The sequence below is a fragment of the Phyllostomus hastatus genome, unplaced genomic scaffold, assembly GCF_019186645.2.
Source record: "Phyllostomus hastatus isolate PE091 unplaced genomic scaffold, TTU_PhHast_1.1 phas_scaffold_182, whole genome shotgun sequence".
Classification (NCBI taxonomy): domain Eukaryota; kingdom Metazoa; phylum Chordata; class Mammalia; order Chiroptera; family Phyllostomidae; genus Phyllostomus; species Phyllostomus hastatus.
In genome coordinates, this window is record NW_025334013.1 from 2,919,695 (window position 1) to 2,938,778 (window position 19,084).

At 68.0% G+C, this 19,084-nt stretch overlaps 2 protein-coding genes across 2 annotated transcripts in view; one reads left to right on the forward strand and one right to left on the reverse strand.

Annotated features, from left to right (window-relative positions):
* Nucleotides 1–451: 451 nt before the first annotated feature.
* Nucleotides 452–4,046, reverse strand: HES2 (hes family bHLH transcription factor 2). The gene is made up of 4 exons (XM_045859180.1): nt 3,866–4,046; nt 3,678–3,773; nt 3,372–3,471; nt 452–3,245 (listed from the first exon to the last, which is right to left on the reverse strand). Exons 1-4 carry the CDS (start codon nt 3,908–3,910, stop codon nt 3,001–3,003), a joined length of 486 nt encoding a protein of 161 aa, XP_045715136.1. The 5' UTR covers nt 3,911–4,046; the 3' UTR covers nt 452–3,000.
* Nucleotides 4,047–7,679: 3,633 nt separating this feature from the next.
* ESPN (espin) overlaps nt 7,680–19,084 on the forward strand; it is a 30,368-nt gene continuing 18,963 nt past the window's right edge. Inside the window, exons 1-2 of the mRNA XM_045859838.1 lie at nt 7,680–8,135; nt 11,209–11,402. Coding sequence (XP_045715794.1) covers nt 7,842–8,135; nt 11,209–11,402 — 488 coding nt within the window. The 5' untranslated portion in view covers nt 7,680–7,841. The remainder of the gene's footprint in view (nt 8,136–11,208; nt 11,403–19,084) is intronic.

The following is a 19,084-nucleotide window of genomic DNA, read 5'->3' on the forward strand; positions in this document are numbered from 1 at the left end:
CTCTCAAAACCCAAAGCAAAACGAGTTGCTCCCTGGGAACCCTCCGTGGCTGGTTGCCTTCTCCCCCACATTGCATGCCAGGGCTGCTCTCTGCAGGGTGGCCACCCAGATGCACAGAGACACGCGCACCCGAGACAGGGCTGCACCTTAAGGGGCCTAGACGAGAAGTAAAGCCAAGGAAATAACACCACTGGGTGGATCAGTTCTCCGGACTGGCTAAAGCAACCCAGTGTGTTTTTTTAAAGGAAATCTGGCCTTGATGTTTGGAGTAGGAGGGTACGGCACAGGATGGGGAAGCCCCGCCCCCATCCCACCATGGGCTCCAGAGTGACCGCCCCGAAGCAGGGTGGGGAGGGCTCTGCAGAGCCCCGGGGTGTCCCAGACCCTCTCTCTCTTCACAGCGCTTTCTGGTCCACATGAACCGGCGGGAGACGCAGCCCAGCAGAGCAGAGCAGTTTGTAAATGTTTATTAGCCATCCCCTTGGCAACCCCCTCTTTATCCACGCCGGTGAAACCGAGATTGGACCTCTCCGAACCAGCGGCTGCCAGACAGAGGGGCGGGGCCTGGCTCTGGCCTGAGTCTCCCAAACAGTTCAGCGCTCGGACTGTCCTGGGTCACTGAGTCACTCCACCCACTGGTTTATGAGGGACAGGGGCCCTTTCTTCCCACCAAGTGTGGTAACCAGACGGAGAGCCAGTCAGGGGACCGTCCCGGAAAAGGGCGTCCCAGGACCTGGCCCTGGAGCACCGCGTCGGCCTCATCAACATCATGAAACACTCTCAGAGGAGGCAGCCTCTCTCTCTCCCACGCAGGAAAAGCCCGACCGGCCCTGAGCTCCCCCTGGGCGGCAGGCAGGGCTCTGGGAGTCCCAGGGGAGCTGCCCGGAGGAGGGAGTGCCAGCAGGTGCCCTGTGGGAGGAGGACGTTGGCGACCCGTTTCACAAGTCCAGTCCCAGGGCCAGCCCAGGCCTTCCAGGCAGCGCTGGCGCACCCCTGCCGGGAAGCTGGCCTCTCACCTGGAGCCCAGGACCTCTCCCTGGCTCTGGGCCGACCTCAGCTTCCTGCCAGAGCAGGCTGGCCACCCACTCAGGTGCCCCGGAGGTGGCCCGACCCTGTGAGTCACCGGCCTCTTTGCACACCTCCTGCCTGACACTTGCGCTGCCGCTTGGCTGAGGTCAGGTCGCTGGGAGTACACAGCGGGAGGGAGCCCAGACAGGGCTCAGCAGCAAGAATGGGCAGATGCGGCTGGAAGGAGGCCAGGGGCCTCTGGTTGGTCCCTTGTTAACGCAGTTTAAAACTGTATCGGAAGTGCCTAGAGGGAAAAGGAGCCGCCGCGGTGCATGCTGGATAGGCGCTCCCGGACCCCAGGAGGAAACGCCACGCCCACGTGGGGGTGGGGGCTCCCGGGCTCCCTGCCCCTCCTCCTCCCCTGCTCCTGGTGGGGAACCCCGGAGAGGAAGCTGAACGCCCCCCCCCCCCCCGCCACACCCTCCCCGACTCTTGGACTCTTGTCCTCCGGGGAGCACAGGCCTGGCGGACAGATATTCAAAGGGACAGCAGGGCCCCAGGGCGGAAGCTGAGGCTCTCTGGGGTTCAGCACACCATGGTCTGCTCACGTCCCCTGTTCATTAGTCCACGCGTTTACTGAGCACCCACTGTGCGCCCAGTGCCTTTGGCGCAGAGGAGCACTCAGCCCTGCCCGCCCCCCCCCCAGCCCACAGTCCAGCCAGCTGGGTCCGGAGAGGGGGGTGGGGCAGGACACCTTGCTACCAGGGGGGTCGCCCTGGTATCACAGCGGTGACTTCTGCAACGACACCCACAGCTTCCCACGTTGCGCCATCTAAGTCAGCGCCAAGGTTGTTGTGGGTTTAGTGGCCACCCCCCCCCATCAACTCTGTCTTCAAGCCCCTAGTGCCCCAGGCCCTCGCACAGGCTGGTGGCCTAGGCACTGGGGGGCGGGCACCTGCCTTCTTGAGGATGCTCAGCGAATCCTCACAGAATGGTGGGAACACAGCCGACAGCGGGACTCCTGCTTGCCTTGGGCACCCCCACCCCAGGGACCCGTGGGCCCCGCCCTGGGTCTTCACAGGTCCGCTGGCTTCCAAGGGAAGAAAGAAAAGTCTCAAGAACAAGGGGCTCCCGGCAGCCCACCCTGGAGAGCAGCAGGGGGGCACAGTTCACGTGAGCAAACGGGGAGACACGTTTCCTGGTCCTTCACCTGCTGCGGTCACCCCTCGGCCTTCCGCTGCCCCGTGGCCTGGGCACCGTCTCCGCACTGGGTGTACTGGGCGCCCCCATGCTCATCCCACCCCTTCCGCACCACACACCTGGCACACGCACCAGGTGGAATGAACGCTTGGGGACGTACATCTTCCCCCCGCCCACCTGGCAAAGCAGCCACCACTGCCGGCGTGGAACCCTGGCTCGCCCAGTCCCTCTGGTGGGAGGCTTTGGACAGGGGGCGCCCAGGAGTGGGGCGGCCGGCTCCTTGGCCTGCAGAGCCCCTCCGGACATTGCTTCTGTGTGCCCAGAGCGTCCCAAGCCGAGTGGGGGAGGAGGCAGGCCCAAGAAGGGCCGGAAGGGCAGCGACCACTCGCAGCAGGTGCCTGCCCCCGGCTCAGGAGAGCTCCTGGCCCAGCCCTTCGTCCTGGCACCAGAGCTGGGCCAGGTACGCTGGCTGCCAGGGGGCAGGGACTGGCCCAGGCCTAGCGCCACTTGCACGGGGAGGGGGGGGGTTGGGGTCTTCATCCTCCCCTGCAGCCACCTGCCCCTTCTCCTCCAGCCCACACACCCTTAGGGAGCGGGGGTGAGGCAGGGCCTCTCCCTTTATTTCCTCCAGCCCAGTTTCCCTGGCCTTCAGTCTGCCCCAGGGGTGCAAACACCCGGGCTCCCGCCCGGCTGTGGGTGCTGGGCTGCTGCCTCCCTGGGAAACAGCAGTTGTCACCAAGATCTTCCTCGGGCCCCAGGGGCAGTCAGGGGGATCCGGGACAGGCCAGGACACTACCAGGGCCGCCAGAGGCTGGGGCAGCAGGGAGGCGCAGGCGGCGAGGGCGCGGGGGAGGGCGTGGGTGGGCCGCACGAGGCCGCAGTGCTCCCGCCGTCGGGGGTAGCGCCGGCCGCCCTCCGCCGCAGGTGCTCCAGCAGGCGAGCGCTCAGGGCGGGCTCCAGGACGCGGGAGGCGGGCAGCACGCGGGTCAGGCGCGCCAGGCAGGCGCGGTAGCCCTCGAGGTAGCTGTCGGAGGGCGCTGCGGGCAGAGAGGTGCATGAGGCTCAGAGAGAGGTTGGGGTGGGGCTGAGGTGAGACGGGGTGAGACGGGGTGAGGCCGGGGTGAGGCCGAGGTGAGGCGCAGGGCTGGGGCGGGGTCACTCACTGGGCGCCGCCTCGGGGCAGAAGGACGCAGGCAGCTCCCGCAGGAAGCGCACGGTCATTTCCAGGATGTCCGCCTTCTCCAGCTTCGAGTGGCTGGAGCTCTGCGACAGGCCGCCAGGGAGAGTGACAGGGAGACGGACAATCGAGACGGATCTCCGGCAGGCCGCCTGAGCGCCGAGCTCTGGCCAGGCGCTGGGCGCCGCGCGGAGCCTCCTCGCCGGTTCCCGGGGCCCGGCCGCCCCCCTCGCCCCGCGCCCCAGGGCCCCCGCCGCGGCGCCGCAGTGCCCCCCCCCCCCCCCCCGCTCACCTCCTTGCCCAGGAGCGGCAGGATGATGCCCTTGAGCTGCCGCAGGCTCTCGTTGATGCGCGCGCGGCGTTGTTTCTCCAACAGAGGCTTCAGGCTCTGCGGGCGGGCGCAGAGGCGCGGTTACGCGGGTCACAGGGGTTACTTCTCCCCCAGTCCCCGGTCTCCGGTCCCCGGTCCCCGGCTCCTACCTTACGCAGCTCCGCCGGGTCCCCCGCCCTCCGAGGTAACCCCATGCTTGACGGCCAAGCGGCGCCTATACGGGTCCAGCACGTGAGTGACCTGCTCGGGGCCCCGAGGCGGAGCGGAGACCGAAACCTGGGGTGAGGTCAGCTCCGTGCGCTGCCGGAGCACGCGTCCGTGGACAGCGCCTCACCCGCCGCCCGGCTTTAAGGAGGCGGCGTCTCTGGGCCCGCCCCGAGGAGTCAGGTCGCCTCCGGGTCCCACCTCCCGCTTCTGTTCCTGCCCGAGGGGGAGGGACAGGAGAACGGGAGTTGGGGGGGGGGGATCTGGCTCCAGCCCTTCGCGTCCCGCCTGCCGCGGGGTCGCGGGCTCGGGGCGCCCCACCCTCGGCGCCGGCGGGCAGGGGGGCACCGGCGAGACCAGGCCCGGCCTCGCTGGGGTTCCCACCACCCCACGTCCAGCACCGCCCCCTCCCCTGGTTCCGTCTAAGCCCCACCTCCGAGCCCGCCCTAGCTGCGGGCAGGCGACCCGGTGGCGGCGGGACCCGAAGCCCAGGGCTTGGGCGCTCCCACGCGGGGTTCTGCTACCGGGAGGGACTCGCCCCACCAGTCGCTCTGCGGACGGGGCGTCTGAGCAGGAAGTGGCGGGACCCGGAGAAAGGTCTCGGCTCGCTCGCGCCCTGGCCCCTGGGAAGTGGCCGAGGCCGGACGGGGCCCCGCTCGCCAGGCTGCCCGGCCGGGCTCTCAGGACTCCACGCAACCCCCGGTGGCGCTCCGGGTTGGGGATCATCTGGCTCCCCGCCCTCGGTTTGGACTGGGGAAACTGAGGCCCAGAGAAGCCCACGCGACCCAGGAGGCCTCGGGGCTCGTTTTCATTTCGGCTGGCACCAGCTCGGTTCCCACCCGCGGGGCTGGCGGAGGTCACGAGCCCAGCAGGGTGGGGCGGTCCCGGGTGCGGGCGCCCGTCCGGCTGCCGGCTTTGGCCCCAGAGGCTGCGGGCCCGCCTCCTCGCGGCGCGGCGGTTGCTGCAGCAAACTCGCTGGGCGTCCCCCGCCCATCTGTTCGGGGCCGCCCGCCCCAACCGGCTGGTGGGACAACCGCCACCCTGGCGGCCCCGACCGCCCGGTGGACCCGCAGGCGGAGGAGGGCAGACCCACCCAGCCAGGGGGCGGGGGCGGGGCGGGGCGGGGCAGCCCTGGGGCCCAGCCAAAACAGACTCTGTCCAGGGTGCTGGACCTGCCCCTGCCCCCCCTCCCCCGCAAAACGACGGCGGAGTCTCCATCCCCTCAGCTTGCCCCAAGTCCTCCTGCCCCGTGCTCCCCCCACCCCATCCCCCTCGAGGCCCCAGACCAGCGGGCGGGTCAGAACACCGACCCGGGTGAGAGGAAGCTGCACCCACTGGCACCTGTCTGTCCCGCGCAGAGCTGAGCGCCTTTTGGCTCTCGCCTCCCTTAACCCCCTGACCGTCCTCACTAGGAGAGTAAGTCGCACACCCCACTCGGCCTGCAGGGCCTGGGGTGCCTCAGCCCCTGTGCCCCTTGCACCCTGGAGCCCAGGTTCCTATGAAGCCTCAGAAAAGGACTAAGGACTCTGTGCACCACTCGCTGATGTCCCCCAGGTCACTCCAACCGCAATGGCTCCCTCCGCTCCGTGCCCACAAGCCCACCTGCACCAGCTCTACATCCTTGCTGGGGGTCCTCCACACTGGCCCCGGGGGAGAAGGGGCGGGGGTGGAAGGTTCCCCCTAGAGCACCCCCTCCGTGCCTCGGACCACCATTTGAGGACCTGGGTTGGGGGAGCACATTCCCTGTTCAGTGCCAGTTCCCCCCGCATTTTTCAGTCTCCCCTCCGCTCTCCCATTGTGTGCAGGACTCTGAGCGGGTGACACACCTTTGCTCTCCACCCAAGCATCCTGGGGGTTCGCCGGTTACCTGGAGGAAGGGGGTCCTCTATAATCTGGGGAACGTGGGGGAGTCGGCTGAGTGTGCCAGGGGGTGTGGGTTCAGGCCTTAGGGAAGCCGGGGCCACTTAGGGCACAGTGGGGACACGGTGCTCCCTGGTCCCCACCCTTGGGTGCAGGGAGACCACTGGCGGATGGCCTGAGCCCAGCAGGGGAATGAGAGAAGGCCTCCCAGGGTGGGGGTCCCCAAGCTGAGCTCTGGAGGGTGGGAGGCCGTGGAGGCGCAGTGGGCAGAGGGAATGCGTCCTTGCGGTGCGGGCTGCTGGCGAGGACCCAGCGGAACTGTGGGAGCCCAGAGAGGGCTGAGAAGGCCCAGATCTCAGCCCGGGCCTGGGCGGCGTCCTTACAGGAGTCGGAGAAGCAAGGAAGGGTGCCCCCGTGTGACTCTTACCGAGGCATCCCTCCATAACAGGGACAGGGAGGCTCAAGGGCTCTTGCTTTGCCGCATGCCACAGCAGCCGCCCATCACCTGGGCCTGGCTCCCAAAAGGACAAAGCCCCACGACAGATGGGGGTGTCCGGGGACAGGGCAGCCACCTGGGGAGTGGAGGCCATGAGTTGCGCAATGTGACATTGGCCGTGGAGGAGGCACGGGCAGGGGCGCCCAGGACAAGCCGTTTCAGCTCTGTGTCCTGCAGCACCCCTGCCACCTCAGGGTGTGCCCGCTGCCGCCGGGTGGGCTGGAGGAGGGCTGCTCCAGGGGGGCATCAGGAATACAAAGCGGGGGGGTTGCCAGGATAGGACGCCTCCCTCCCCTTGTCTGCAGACCCGAGGGGCCAGAGGTCTCATGGAGGGAGGAAGGCTGGTCTGGCCAGGGGGAAGTCACTGGACACCCACCTCAGCACACACCCCCACACTCCCACCGCCACTCTGGTGCTCAGGTGCCTTGGAGCGCCGAGGGCCATCCCACACAGCGCCACCTCGTGGCGATCCCGGGGAATGGTATCCGTGGCCGCGCAGAATCCCACCCTAGGGCTCCCACGGTTCCTGGAAACAGCTTCGCCCTACAGGTCGGCGCTGCCCTGCGCCAGCTGGCTAGGTGCTGGGTGGAATAGCCCAAGGCCAGGCCCCCGCGGGGCTCCAGCGAGAGGTGGGGGAGTGGCGGAAGGCAAGGCACAAACTGTTTCAAAGTCACAGGATGTGCCGCTGTGCTCCCACAGCCGCGCAGCCCTCGCCTCCCTGCAGCCCTTCCTGGGCTCCCAGCGAGGGCTTCTGGCCAGCAGGCAGCGAGGTTCGGCCCACGTGCGCTCCCCCCACCCCACCCCCGGAGCCTTCCTAGGCCCTCTGTGAGGGGCGCCGGCCCCACCCTCTGGTCACCGCTCCGGCGAACCTGCCCACTGCGGTCAGCCTGTGCATCCCCGCTTCTCCTTCTCTCCATTGGGAGACCCGGCCCCTCGAACTCACGGATAGCTCCCCGCACCCCCCAGAAGCAGCTCTGGGTGCTCCCTGGACCCACCCCTGTAGACCCAGAATCCTTCTCTCCCCCCCTCCCCGCTGGAGGCTCTGAGAGCAGCTCCCGCAGTCTGGTGGGGCTACGGAGGAGGAGGGGCGTGCCGCCGTTGCACCTGGGGCCTAGACCCGGAGCCCCTGGGCACGCAGGCCTGCTCCTGCCTTGGGGCTCTGCCCTTGCAGTCCCCCTGATCCAAGCACCCCTTTCACCACTGGAAACCCAGTCCTGGACACTTCCCAGAGGGACCTGTCGGAGTCAATTCCCTGGCCACCTGGCTCCTAGGCAGGGCCGTCCGGCCCGAGGGGCGGTGCGCAGGGCAGGCTGGGCGGGACGGAGGTGGTGCGGGGGGCGGGCCGAGGCTTAAGTCCGGTGCCGCGGGGGCCGGGGCCCAGAGCGCAGCGGAGGCGGAGCGGAGCGAGCGAGGAAGCGCGGAGCAGAGGCCCAGCCAGCAGCCGCTCCGCCTCCCAACCCGCAGGGCCCCGACGGCGGAGCCGCGGGTCTCCCGGTGTCCGAGGCCAGGCGCATGGCGCCCGGGGGAGCACGCTGAGCACGGGGCGCGGCGCCGCGGGCGGCACGATGGCCCTGGAGCAGGCGCTGCAGGCAGCGCGGCAGGGCGAGCTGGCGGCGCTGGAGTCCCTGCGCGATGCCGGCCAGCTGGGGCCCTGGCTTCGAGACCCGCTGGACGCGCTGCCCGTGCACCACGCGGCCCGCGCCGGCAAGCTGCACTGTCTGCGCTTCCTGGTGGAGGAGGCCGCCCTGCCCGCCACGGCCCGAGCGCGGAACGGCGCCACCGCGGCCCACGACGCCGCTGCCACCGGTCACCTCGCCTGCCTGCAGTGGCTGCTCTCGCAGGGCGGCTGCAGAGTGCAGGTGGGTCCTAGTCCCTCCGCGGCAGCCCAGGGGCTTTCTCCGCGGGACCGGTGCGGGCCTGGAGACCCCCACCATTCAAGAGTGGGTGGGGCTGGGCACTTCCCAACCGAACTTGCTTCGGAGCTACTTTCAGAGGGCTTGGGTGAGGTGGGCTCCTGGGTGTAGAGTAAGTACCTGGGCAGGTGCTGGGTCAAGTCCTGTCCGCTGCCCAGCCAAGTGCCCAGGCAATGGAGAACCAGAAGGGGACGGGGCTCAGCCAGACTAGCAGTTAGACTGGGCCCAGGGAACACAGCACGCAGGGAGACCTGGACGGTGCGTGGGGCACCGGGGGCCTGGCCAGGGGTTGCAAGCCCGTGTCTTCCAGGGTTAGGCCTGGAGGGGCTGGGCGGAGCCTGAGAGCCCACCCCAGCTGGACAGGGGGGTGTCCTCAAGGCTAGCTAAGGCGAGGGGAGATGGTGGTGGACCTCGGCAATGATGGTCTCCTCAGGGCCCGGAATCTTGGCCTCCCTTCCGGCCTCCCAAATCCAAGCTGTTGCACCAGCGCAGCCCGAGTCTTCCTGCCTCGAGACCCCACCCGCAGGCTGCGGCACACGGGGCCCCTCCCGAGCCTGAGCAGAAGGCCGCGCAGGCCCTGCTGTGTGATTCTCCTGCCTCAAACGGAGAGCCCACAGCACTGAGCCTGCGAGCTCGGGAGCGCTCCTGCCCCGCCCCTCCCCCCAACTTCCAGTCCTCCGTGGCCAAAGACAGCAGACCCACAAGGGCAACAAGTAAACCAGGCACCATCCGCCACCGCTGGGCCACGTGGTGGGATGCACCGGGGAGCTGCCTGGGCACGGCGGCCAGCAAAGAGCCCTCTGAGGAGTGGCCTCCACGGGGAGGCCTGGCCGGTGAGGAGGAAGTGGCAGCGGGTGGCCAGTCCGTTCCGAGCACAAGGGACAGTCAGTGCAAAGCTCCGGGGCACGCACATTCCTGTCCTGCAGAGCGAGCCGCATGCAGAGAGGCGAGCGTTGGGAGCGGGGTGCGGGCGGGGGAAGCCTCCACGCCAGGTCCTAGAGGGTCTCGGAGGCTGCCGTGGGGGACCGGGAAGATATTCTGGTCTTTGGGGAAAGCCAGTGGAGGGAGGAACCAGACCACTAAGACTAAGCAAGGCTGCTGGGCACCCTGGATGTGGGAGAGGCAGGAGCGACTGAGCTGGCTGACTGTGCCCTAAAGATGGCCAGCCCCCTGCCCCCCCTTGCCCTCAGGATGGCAAGGCCCCCCTGCCACCCTTCCTGTGAGGTGGCTTGGCCCTTTATCTCCCGGATGGCTCTGTTATCAAAGTTCTTGGCACACGGCCCATGCCCACTCTTTTGGGAGGTGGCGTGCCTCCCTGATCCCGGTGTCCAGCCTTGGCCGGAAGCCTCCCTCGCCGCCTCAGAGGAGGTGGACGAGCCGGTGGCCTTGTGCCCAGCTTATCAGCTCTCCCACCCTGGAGCCCCAGCAGGCTTGGGTGTTGGAGGTGGAAGTGTGTGTGTGTGGGGGGGGGATGACCTGGATCCTGGCCCCGCTCAGCCCGGAGAGATAAGCAGATTTAGGGGGTGGGCCCCAGCCCTTGAGGCCTCTGGGGCCCACGTGACTGTTGGAGATTCAGGGACAGGCCAGAGGCCAGAGGCCTGGGGGTCCTCTTCTCATTGCCACCCCCACCCAGAGGCCGGAGCCAGCAGGACCCCTGGAGCTTCGGACCCCCCAGTCCCTGAGGCCAGAGGAATTGAGGGCCTTCCTCAAGAGCTTGACTCAGGGCATCCTTCACCATTGTCCCCTCTGGGTACTCAGGGCATCCTTCACCATTGTCCCCTCTGGGTGACCTCTAGCCAGCCCTGTCCCCTGGGCTCAGGGGACAGGCTGAGCCAGACTCCTGGCCCTGCCCGGGCATCCCAGCACACAGAGGGGGTCTCAGAATCGTCCTCAGCTGCCCGGGCTGCTCACTGCCGACCCCCCACACTGTACCCTGCACACCCTGCTTCCTTCCCGGCTGCCGCTGGCCCGCCGCCGCCGGCCCCGCAGCCTCCACGCCTTACCAGCCGTGCCCTGGGCCCCGTTCCCTCCACCCCCTTCCCCTTCACTTTCCGCACAGGAGCCTCGGCCACACCTGTCCCCACAGTGCCCTCTTCGGGCACGTCCTTCCCGATTCTAGTAAACCGTGCCCGCCTCTCACCACTGCCCACGCCCAGCTCCCTGCTCACTTCCATCATCCCACGGGCTTGGAGCCAGGAGCTCGGGCCCACCCTCCCAAACTGGCCGGCCGGCCTCTGAGTCCAGACCCCTGGGTTCCCGGTGCATGTCCTCCTCACCCAGGTCATGTAAGCAGCCCCCTCCAGCCCCTCCCATGGCAGACGCACACACCTGGGTGTCCACAACAGCACATTGGACCCTTGTGGGCCCAGACCGTCACCCCACTCCCTCTGGGGTACCTGGGAGGGGGTCTCGCCTAAGCACCTCCCAGGGGGCTGCTTCTAGCCCACACCCGCCACCACTGGCTGACTGCCGAGGCCCTGCTTACTGCCCCAGAGGGCACGGACTCGGGGCAAGAAGGCAGTCTGTTTCCCCGGCGTGGGGGGGTGGGACAGTGCTCTGCAGGAAGACTGGGTTGTCGGAGGTACGCCAATCTGGAGACCCCTCCCCGTGGGCACCTGGGGATGGGTGGAGGAAGGGAGAAAGGTGTGGGTGCAGAGGGCGCCCCAGTGGTCCTGACACCAACCCGGTATGGCCCCAGCAGCGCCCCCTTGCTGGTCCGGCCGCTCTGGCTCCATCGTGCAGGCATTCCCTAAGCACCCACCCGGGTGACAGGGGAGGGTGCTGGCAGGACGCCGGAGCTCCTGCTGGGACGAGCAGGATGCCACAGCCCGAGCGCCCGCTTCCAGCCAGCACGTCACAGTGGTGAGCCGCCATCCTCTGAAAGCCCACCGTGGACGGCTTGGCGATGCCACTCGTGAGCTGAAGTTCCTGGACAGGGCTGCCCCCACGCGGGTTCCGGTCCTGCGCCAGAGACGGGGGCAGGGCTGGCCTCGAGGACTAACGGGCTCTCCTTCCACAGGACAAAGACAATTCTGGTGCCACAGTCCTGCATCTGGCTGCCCGCTTCGGCCACCCCGAGGTGGTGGACTGGCTGCTGCGTCGCGGCGGTGCGGACCCCACCGCAGCCACAGACACGGGAGCCCTGCCTGTCCACTACGCCGCCGCCAAAGGAGACTTCCCCTCCCTGAGGCTTCTCATCGGGCACCACCCTGAGTAAGGACACCCCTCCCCCCGGGGCCGCTGGGTGGGGCTGGCCAGGGCTCCGGGGGTGCTTGACGTTTGCCATGCCCCTCCAGCATGCCTGGCGAGTGACCACTCCCGGGGCCACAGGGCCGGGCCGGACACTGCTCTTACCCAAGCTGAGATTTCTCCCCTCCTGCCAGGCTGCCCACGGTCACGTGCCCCACAGCCCTGCAGGCAGACGGCCCCCAGCACGCAGCTGCCCCTGGGAGGCTGGGCGCCCAGGCCGAAATCCCTTGCTCCCCACCATGGTGCGCATCAGCCTGCCCCGGGGGCTCCCTCTAGCTCTGGCCCGAGCTCCTTTGCAAGGCGGCTCTGAATGGGGTGCAGCAATGAGAGCCTCTCCGAGACCCCTGGTGATTGAGGAAGGGGACAGAGAAGGAGCGTGGCAATCGGGCAGCTGTGGAGGGACACCACTCAGACCCCCACCCCTTCTGGCCCTCCAGCCCTCTGGCCAGGCCGTCCACAGAGCAGCAGGTCATTTCCTGTGGCCGCCCAGCCCATTCCCACCACCAAGGCGGTGGGGGTCCCAAACCCCCGGGGGCCTGAGCAGCTGGGCTGAGAGAGCGGCTGAGCAGTGGGTGGGGGTCTCCTCGGGGTGGGCTCGGGCCTGTGCAATAAGGGAGCTCAGTGCACAGCAGGGGACTCGGGGGTCCTGGGGAAGGAAGGGAGCCAGGTCTGAGGTGCAGCCGGGGTGACGGGAGTCCCCCGGGACCCGCCAGGTGGGGGTTCGGACCAGTGACCTTTGTCAGTACAAGTGGGTGCCTAGGACAGAAGTGGTGACAGAAGGCCCCGCCTGAGAATAGCAGCCACCAGGTGAGAGGTTCCAACCACGGGCACCTGCAGGGCCACTGGCCGCCAGGGAGCAGGCAGGAGGCCGGCCCGGCCCCGTGGCCTCCTGGCAGGGCGGCTGTGGCCAGCAGCCTGTTGGGCCCAGGCCCATGGGCGGGGAGGTAGGGCAGCCCTGAGACCCCAGGCCAGGCTGCCGTCCTCTCACTAAGCGAGGGGTTCCCTGGTTTGGGGTTCACTGGGGGACCAGCAGGCGTGCCTCCCAGACCAGGGGTTCTCCTCGCAGCCATCCCTCGAGGGGCCTTGTGGTACAACTTTCCTGTGAATTCTCTGCTTCTGGACAAGCTAGGGTTCAGGCCACGCCACAGGCGGTAGGGCTTAGGGGAGGAGGCCCTGAGACCCTCGAGGACAGGCTGCCGACCTGGCACCCTCGGCACCCCTAGGGCGCCGGGCCCTGGACTCCGACTCCGGTTAGAGCTGGAGACCAGCCCTTGTGACACCCCCACCCCCACAGAGACGATTCTGAGGCTCCTGACCCCTCCCCTTGTCAATGCTGAGGACACAGAGGTCCCAAGAGGGGAGGGGTAGACTGTGGCCACACTCTGGCACCTGCCAGCCCCCCTCTCTCACATAAAGGCTCCCCAAAGCCAGGCTGGTGGTGATGCCAGTTAAGTCTAAACCGTGTGGACCATTGGGAAGGCTCCTGACCCGCCCCCACAAGAGCTGATGAGGAGCTGGGGAGGCCTGGTGAGCAGCGGGGGAGCCCCAGGCTGACCCCAGGGGCCCCTCCTCACCTAGAAGCCTGGGGAAGGTGGCTCTGGCTGTGCCCCAGAACAGCCTCTCCGGCTTGGGGCCTTGGGGACCCCGAGCCCTCCCAGGCCCTGCCGGGTGCCGGCTGTGATTGGGCCGGGCAGACTCCGGCCAGATGGCCTGGACTGATGAGCGGCCAGCCCCCCAGAGGCCACCGTGAATCTCAGGGCGGTGGACAGAGGGCTCGGGCTCTGTTCCTGCACCAGCGGTGCGAGCATCCCCACTGATAAGGAGGCGCTTTTGTGCGGGTGCCAGACTCAGGCAGGAGGGGTGGCTGGGAATTGGGGGGCGGGGACTGCCAGTAGGGGAGGGGTGGGCCCCACCGGGCCTCCTACTTCAGGGGTGGAGACTCCTGCTCTCGGAGCCTGGGGACCCCAGGGTGGGGGCCTGGGGAGGGGGAGGCTGGGACCGCCCTGCACCACAGGGCACCGTCGGGGACCCAGGCGGCCGGGCCAGGGGCTGCAGGGCCCTGCTCTCACTCTCGGGAGCCTCTGCCCGCCGTGAAGCCTGTGAATTATTCACAAGGGCTCAGCTCTCCCTGGCGGGTGGCTGAGGGAGGAAGGGCTCCCAGCCCTGCCAGTGGGAAACTCGATCCCACCTGGGGAGGCTGCGGGTGGCCTTGGGCCATGGCGATGGCAGGCTGTGGAGCAGCAGGGGAGCCGGCAGGCTCAGGGGAGGGCCCGGATAGTGCCAGGCTGCACGTCCGGGTGTCCGTTAGGGCTTGAGATCCCGCCCACCCACCGGCCCCTCCTCCAGTACATCCATTGGGCAAATCCTCCCAGAGGCCAAGGCATTGCTACCGTGACCTTGGAGTCTGCGGCCGTGGGGGACCCTCCACTGAGGCCCCTGGAGAGAGAGGCTCCCTCTCTCCTGAGCGGGAGGCACAGAGGCTGGTGGGAGCTGGCCGGGCTGTTTCAGGCCCTGGGTGGGGAGGGCCATCCCTCCTGGCCAGTAGCGTGCGTGAGTAGCCGGCAGCCCGCAGAGCTCCTGACCACCCTGCCCAAAGGGTCCTGGGGCCTCGGGACCACCTCATGCTTACTCTGAGCTGGAGAGAAGCCCCAGGCTCTGCGAGGACCGCTGGCCCGAATCTCAAGGCTGGGGGGACGGGTTTGGGGCTCCGGGCGCTTCCTCCCCCGGGGTTCATGCCCGGCCAGTCGCAGCCAGCTGGAGAACCGGCCTGCCCAAAGATCTGTACCGACCCCCGCTCCCTGCGAGCGTCTTTTGCACCCGAGACCTCCCCAGTCCAGGACGGAGACCAGAAAGTGCCCTGGCCGGGAGTCAGGGAAAATGCAGAACAGTGCCTCCCTTCTGAGTGTCCCCTGGGAGCCGGCCCTCGGCAGTAGCGTGAGCCTGGCAGCCACCAGAGGCAGGACCTCTGCAATCAGCCCATTTCGCAGCTCAGCTCATTCAACCAACGCGCTGGGCAGTACCCTGAGGCCAGGGACACATCGGTGGGCCACACAAACGCCCCTGCCTCGTGGGGCCGACAGACGCAGGAAGGGGGTCTCGGGGAGGCCAGCCGACCTGCTGAGGCCCCATGACGGGTTCGCTGTGGGTCTCGCCGCACCCCCTCTCTGGGTCTGCCTCCTGTTCCCATCGGGTCCTGGTCCCTTGGGGCCTTTCAAGTTTGCTGAGGACCCCCTTTTCCCCTTCTTAGTGCAAAGTTTCATGGGGCCTGGCTGCTTGCAGAGCCTAGTGGGCGGGGTGCAGGCAGCCCCCCATCCTGAGCAGGAACTGAGTGGCTCACCCCCTAGAGCGGCCCCCCTTTTGAAGGTCAGAGGCTCCGCCTGCCCAGCTCGGCCCCTTCCACGCTGGACATCCGCTTCCGTCACGGCAGCAGTGGGGGGCTCGGTCATTCTCAGCTACCACCCCCCAGGTCTGCCTGGGCACTGGCGGAGGTCACCGGGGCAGCAGTGCCTGGGGAAGAGCCTGAGCTGGCCCGTCACCGTCGGGGACCCTGACCTGGGGGAGGCTCTGAGACAGGAGGGACCCGTGGAGTCGGGAGAAGCTCCTCCCATGGGGGGAACAGCCTTAGCCACCACCCGCGACTCCCGGTCCAGGCCTGACTCCCGGTCAGGTCAGGTCACGGGGGCCCTGACAGTTCCCCCCGCCCCAGCCCTCCCTCTCGTCCTGTCCAGCCACAGGCTGCCCGCCACTCACAGGGGAGCTGCTTCCTTACAGTGGCCCAGACGCCCTCCACACTCCGGTCCGCCCTCCTGGCCTCCGCTGCTGCCCCGTCACCTACTCCGCTCCTCCAGGCGGCACCCCCAGGCCTGCACGCTGGCTGCCCCCTCCACTTGGTACCCTTGCCCCCAGAACCCTCCCTCTGTCAAGTTCAAGCTTCTGCCCCGCCCGCCTCTCCACACCGCCTGCCCCTGGCTCTTGCGGACTGTAGTGTGCCCCGCAACACACACTCGCCCCCCGCCTTCCCGCCTCGTTTCCCCAGCCCCCGGGCACGGCACGGCATTCCGCCTTCCACGCGTGTCTGTGCGTCTCCGCCCTCTGCCTCTCGGACCAAGGAGAGCGAACCCCCGCCCCCTCCTCTGTGCCCGGCGCCTGACTCCACTGCCTTGCTGTCAAATGAACGCGGGGTCTGGGATCCCAGGTTTTGTGTGGCCCCGCCTTCAGCTCGGGCTGCGAGTGACCGCAGACACAACTCCCTCCGGGGCCTCCCCGGCCCCTCCGGCAAGCGGAGCTACGCTGCTCTAGCGGCCGCCGAGTGTGCAGGGGCAGCACCGGCCACCCGCCTCCGTCCCTCTGCGCTCACCCAGCGAGCAGCAACGGAGCACCCAGCCCCGTCAGCCCGGGACCTCGAGAGCCCTCTGGGCCCCGTGGAGCTGACTGGCAGGGGACGAGCAAGGACACGGAGCAGGGACCCGGGGCAGGCACATGTGCCGCGTGCCGAGAAGTTCTGGCCTATTTGCTGGCGTGCGGCGCTTTGCGGTCCGGCAGCCCCCGTGAAACCGGGCTCTCAGGGGCCCGCCGCCGCTGCCTTCTCCGCTCTGCGCGTCCTGGCATGTGGCCGGCAGCCTGGTGACGTGTCCCTAGAATGAACGAAACGGGTGCACCAGACGATTCAAGGGCGGCAGGTGCTGTCACCTGAAGTGGGGGCGCTGGGTAGGAAGTGACAGGTGCGTTCCTCGGAGGGAGGGGCAGAGAGAGCCTCTCTGAGGAGGTGAGAGCCAAGCTGAGACCCAGACGAGAAAAGGGGCCGGCCGTGCGAAGAGCCAGCGCGGTGGCCCGGCGGCAAGAACGGGTGCCGGCCAGGCCGGAGGGGGCTTACACCGGAACACGCTGAGGACCACAGGGAAGCCCGGGGCCTGGCAGAGTTGCAGGGAAGAGCAGGCCTCGTGAGATAGTCCAGGCTCGCCGATGAATTGGGCGTAAAGCCGGCTGTTCTAGAACCTTCCTCAGTCAGGCTGCATTTCTCATGTGGGATCGTTTCAAACAAGCCGGGAGGTGTGCCTGGAGGGCACGAGAGGGAGACCCCCAAAGGCCGTGGGGCGCTCTGTCCAGTGCAGCCTTACTGCACCACAGACTATCGTCCTCTCCACCCGCCCCGGGGGCGGGAATGACGGGCGCTGGGCGCCCTGAAAATGCTGTGGGACCCGGTCTCGTCCCGTGGGTGGGTCACACCCTGTGCCCGTGGCAACGGGAACAAGGAGCTGGCGCCGATCCCGGACAGAGACTTCCAGCAGCCCCTCCCCACTCTCTGCCCCTTCCCTGCGCCGGAGGGAGGCCTGCTTAGTGGTTACTGTGTGTTCTTGTCACCTTTCCCCCGAGGGGAAGAACACAGTCAAATCTGCGATCACTCCTAGGGAACCTCAGCCGTGTGAGGGGCAGCGAGGGAAGGGGGGGTCGAGGGAGAACTGCGGGGGGTGACCCGGGTCACGGGAAGGGCCAGGGGCCGGGCCAGTGCGTAGATGGACGAGTGGGCGGAGGTGGGGGCAGGGTGCGGGCTCCAGGCCCAAGCTGGGGAGATGTGGGCAGCCAGTCCAGGTGGCCTCTGACCCTGGAAAGTAGATGACCTCACCAGGGGGAGAGTGCACTCAGGAAGGAGGCCCGGGGGCACCCCGACATCTGGAGGTCAGCGGAGTAGGGGCTAAGGTCCAGCACAGGCCTGTGCGGCCCGCCCCAGGGAGCCGGGAGGAGTGGGTGTTCCAAGGGGGCGGGGCACCTGCTAGGGCGTGGCCAGGCCAGATGAGGATGTGCAAGCCTCGTCCTATCAGGGCTGGTACTGTGGGCCTGGGGGGTGGGGGGGGTAGGGCAGGGGAGGGAGTGACAGCAGCACTCTTTCCTCAAAGGAAAAACACGCAGCTTTGCAAAGCTCCCTCTTCCGTTCTGCACGAGGAACATGGGGAGGCCCGACAGCTGTTGTGCCCATTTGCCACATGTGGAAACTGAGGCTCGGGAGGGCGAAGAGCTCTCGGGGGCCCTGTGCAGTGAGCTGCAGAGTCCGGGGGGTGAGCAGAGGCCAGGGCAAGGCGCAGGGGCTGCGTCGAGCAGACCGCTTCCCCCCTAGGTGGTCACGGTGGCTGCAGCCTGATGGGCTGGACCAGGGTGGACTCCACAGGTCCCCTGATCCCCGCCCCTCTCCTGTAGGCAGGGACTCCTGCTCGGCGAGGCTGGGGCACCCGGGCCAGCAGCGCCCCGCTGCACAGAGGCACGGGGAGGAGGGGCCCTAAAAGGCAGCCTGGCACCAGGCAGAAGCTGAGGGCTTCCGGTGCGTGTCTCACGGTGGAATGTCGCCTCCACCTCCCGGGCGGCTTGGAGAGGCCAACGACAGCTTGGCGCGGCTTGAAGAGGCTCAGCCAGGTCCTCCCCACACCCGGGTCCTCCTGTGCCTCTCTCTCACTGAGTGATCTTAGCTGTCTGTGCCTCAGTTTCCCCATATGCAAGAGGAAAACGGTGGTGACACCTACCTCATCAGGTCATTTTACAAGGACAAGATGAGCATGTGTGAACCACGCTCCTCACAGGTCCTGGGGCAGAGAAATCGATAGAGGGTGCCTGCTGCCACTATTACCGACTATTATTATCATTATTACTACCACCACTATTGTCAATCCCTCCCTCCCTCATTAATGTGTTCCTTCTGTCCATCCACAGTGTTATTACACGAGGGCACCCACGCCCCTGGCCCCCAGCTGAGGTAACAAGGACCCCCTTGCCCACCCTGGCCCAGCAGCAGACCTACCCCGTGCCCTGGGGTCTCTCAGGCTGCAGCTGTGACTCCCACATGGGGCTCGTGAGTACCGAGGCTGAGCCACCCACTGCAACAGTGCGGGGCTCGGACAGCCACGGAGCACTTCCTCCACACCGGGGGCCCCAGCTGCGGGGGCCCTGCTGCCTGCCAGCTTCTCAGGCCTTCTCAGGCTGCTGGGCACCCCTGGGTCATGGACACCTGCCAAGCGGGGACTGCAGGGAGGGGGGCAGGGCTCCTGGCAGACCTGGTGCCCCGAGCTGGTTGCGTGGCCTTGGGCACCCCCAGAGAGAGCCCAGCGGGCCCTGGGCGGTGGCCCCTCCAGCTTTCGATCCCCGGGACCCCAGCCCTCCCTGTGTGCCTTGGTTACGGGGTGAATAATTCAGGCCGCTGAGTGTCAGTCATGAAATATTGAGCGGGCCGTTACCGGGGCACCAACCTGTGAGTGTGCGTGGGTGGGGGCGAGGCTGGCACCGGGGTGTGGGGGCCGGTGGCCCTGCTCCAGCTGGTTCGTGAGGCGAGGTGTGCATGCGGGTCTCTGACGTGCGTGCTGTGTCGGCGCCACCCGCTGGCGGACACCCCTCCATCCCTGACACTGGTGGGGCATATGGGGGGCAGCCAGGCACGGTCCCTGCTCCTCCCCAGACGTGTGAGGCGCTGGGCTCAGCGTCAGCCCGGCCAGGGGCAGCTCCGAGTCTGCGGAGGGCAGCCCGGGTCAGGAGGAGGTGGAGGGCAGGGACCGGCTGCTCGGTGGGCGCTGCCAGGGGTCAAGGAAGTGGACAGGGGCCAGGGTTTGAGGGACAGGGAGAAGTCAGCTGGGAGGCTGGTGGGAGGGGATTGAGAGGGAGGGGCC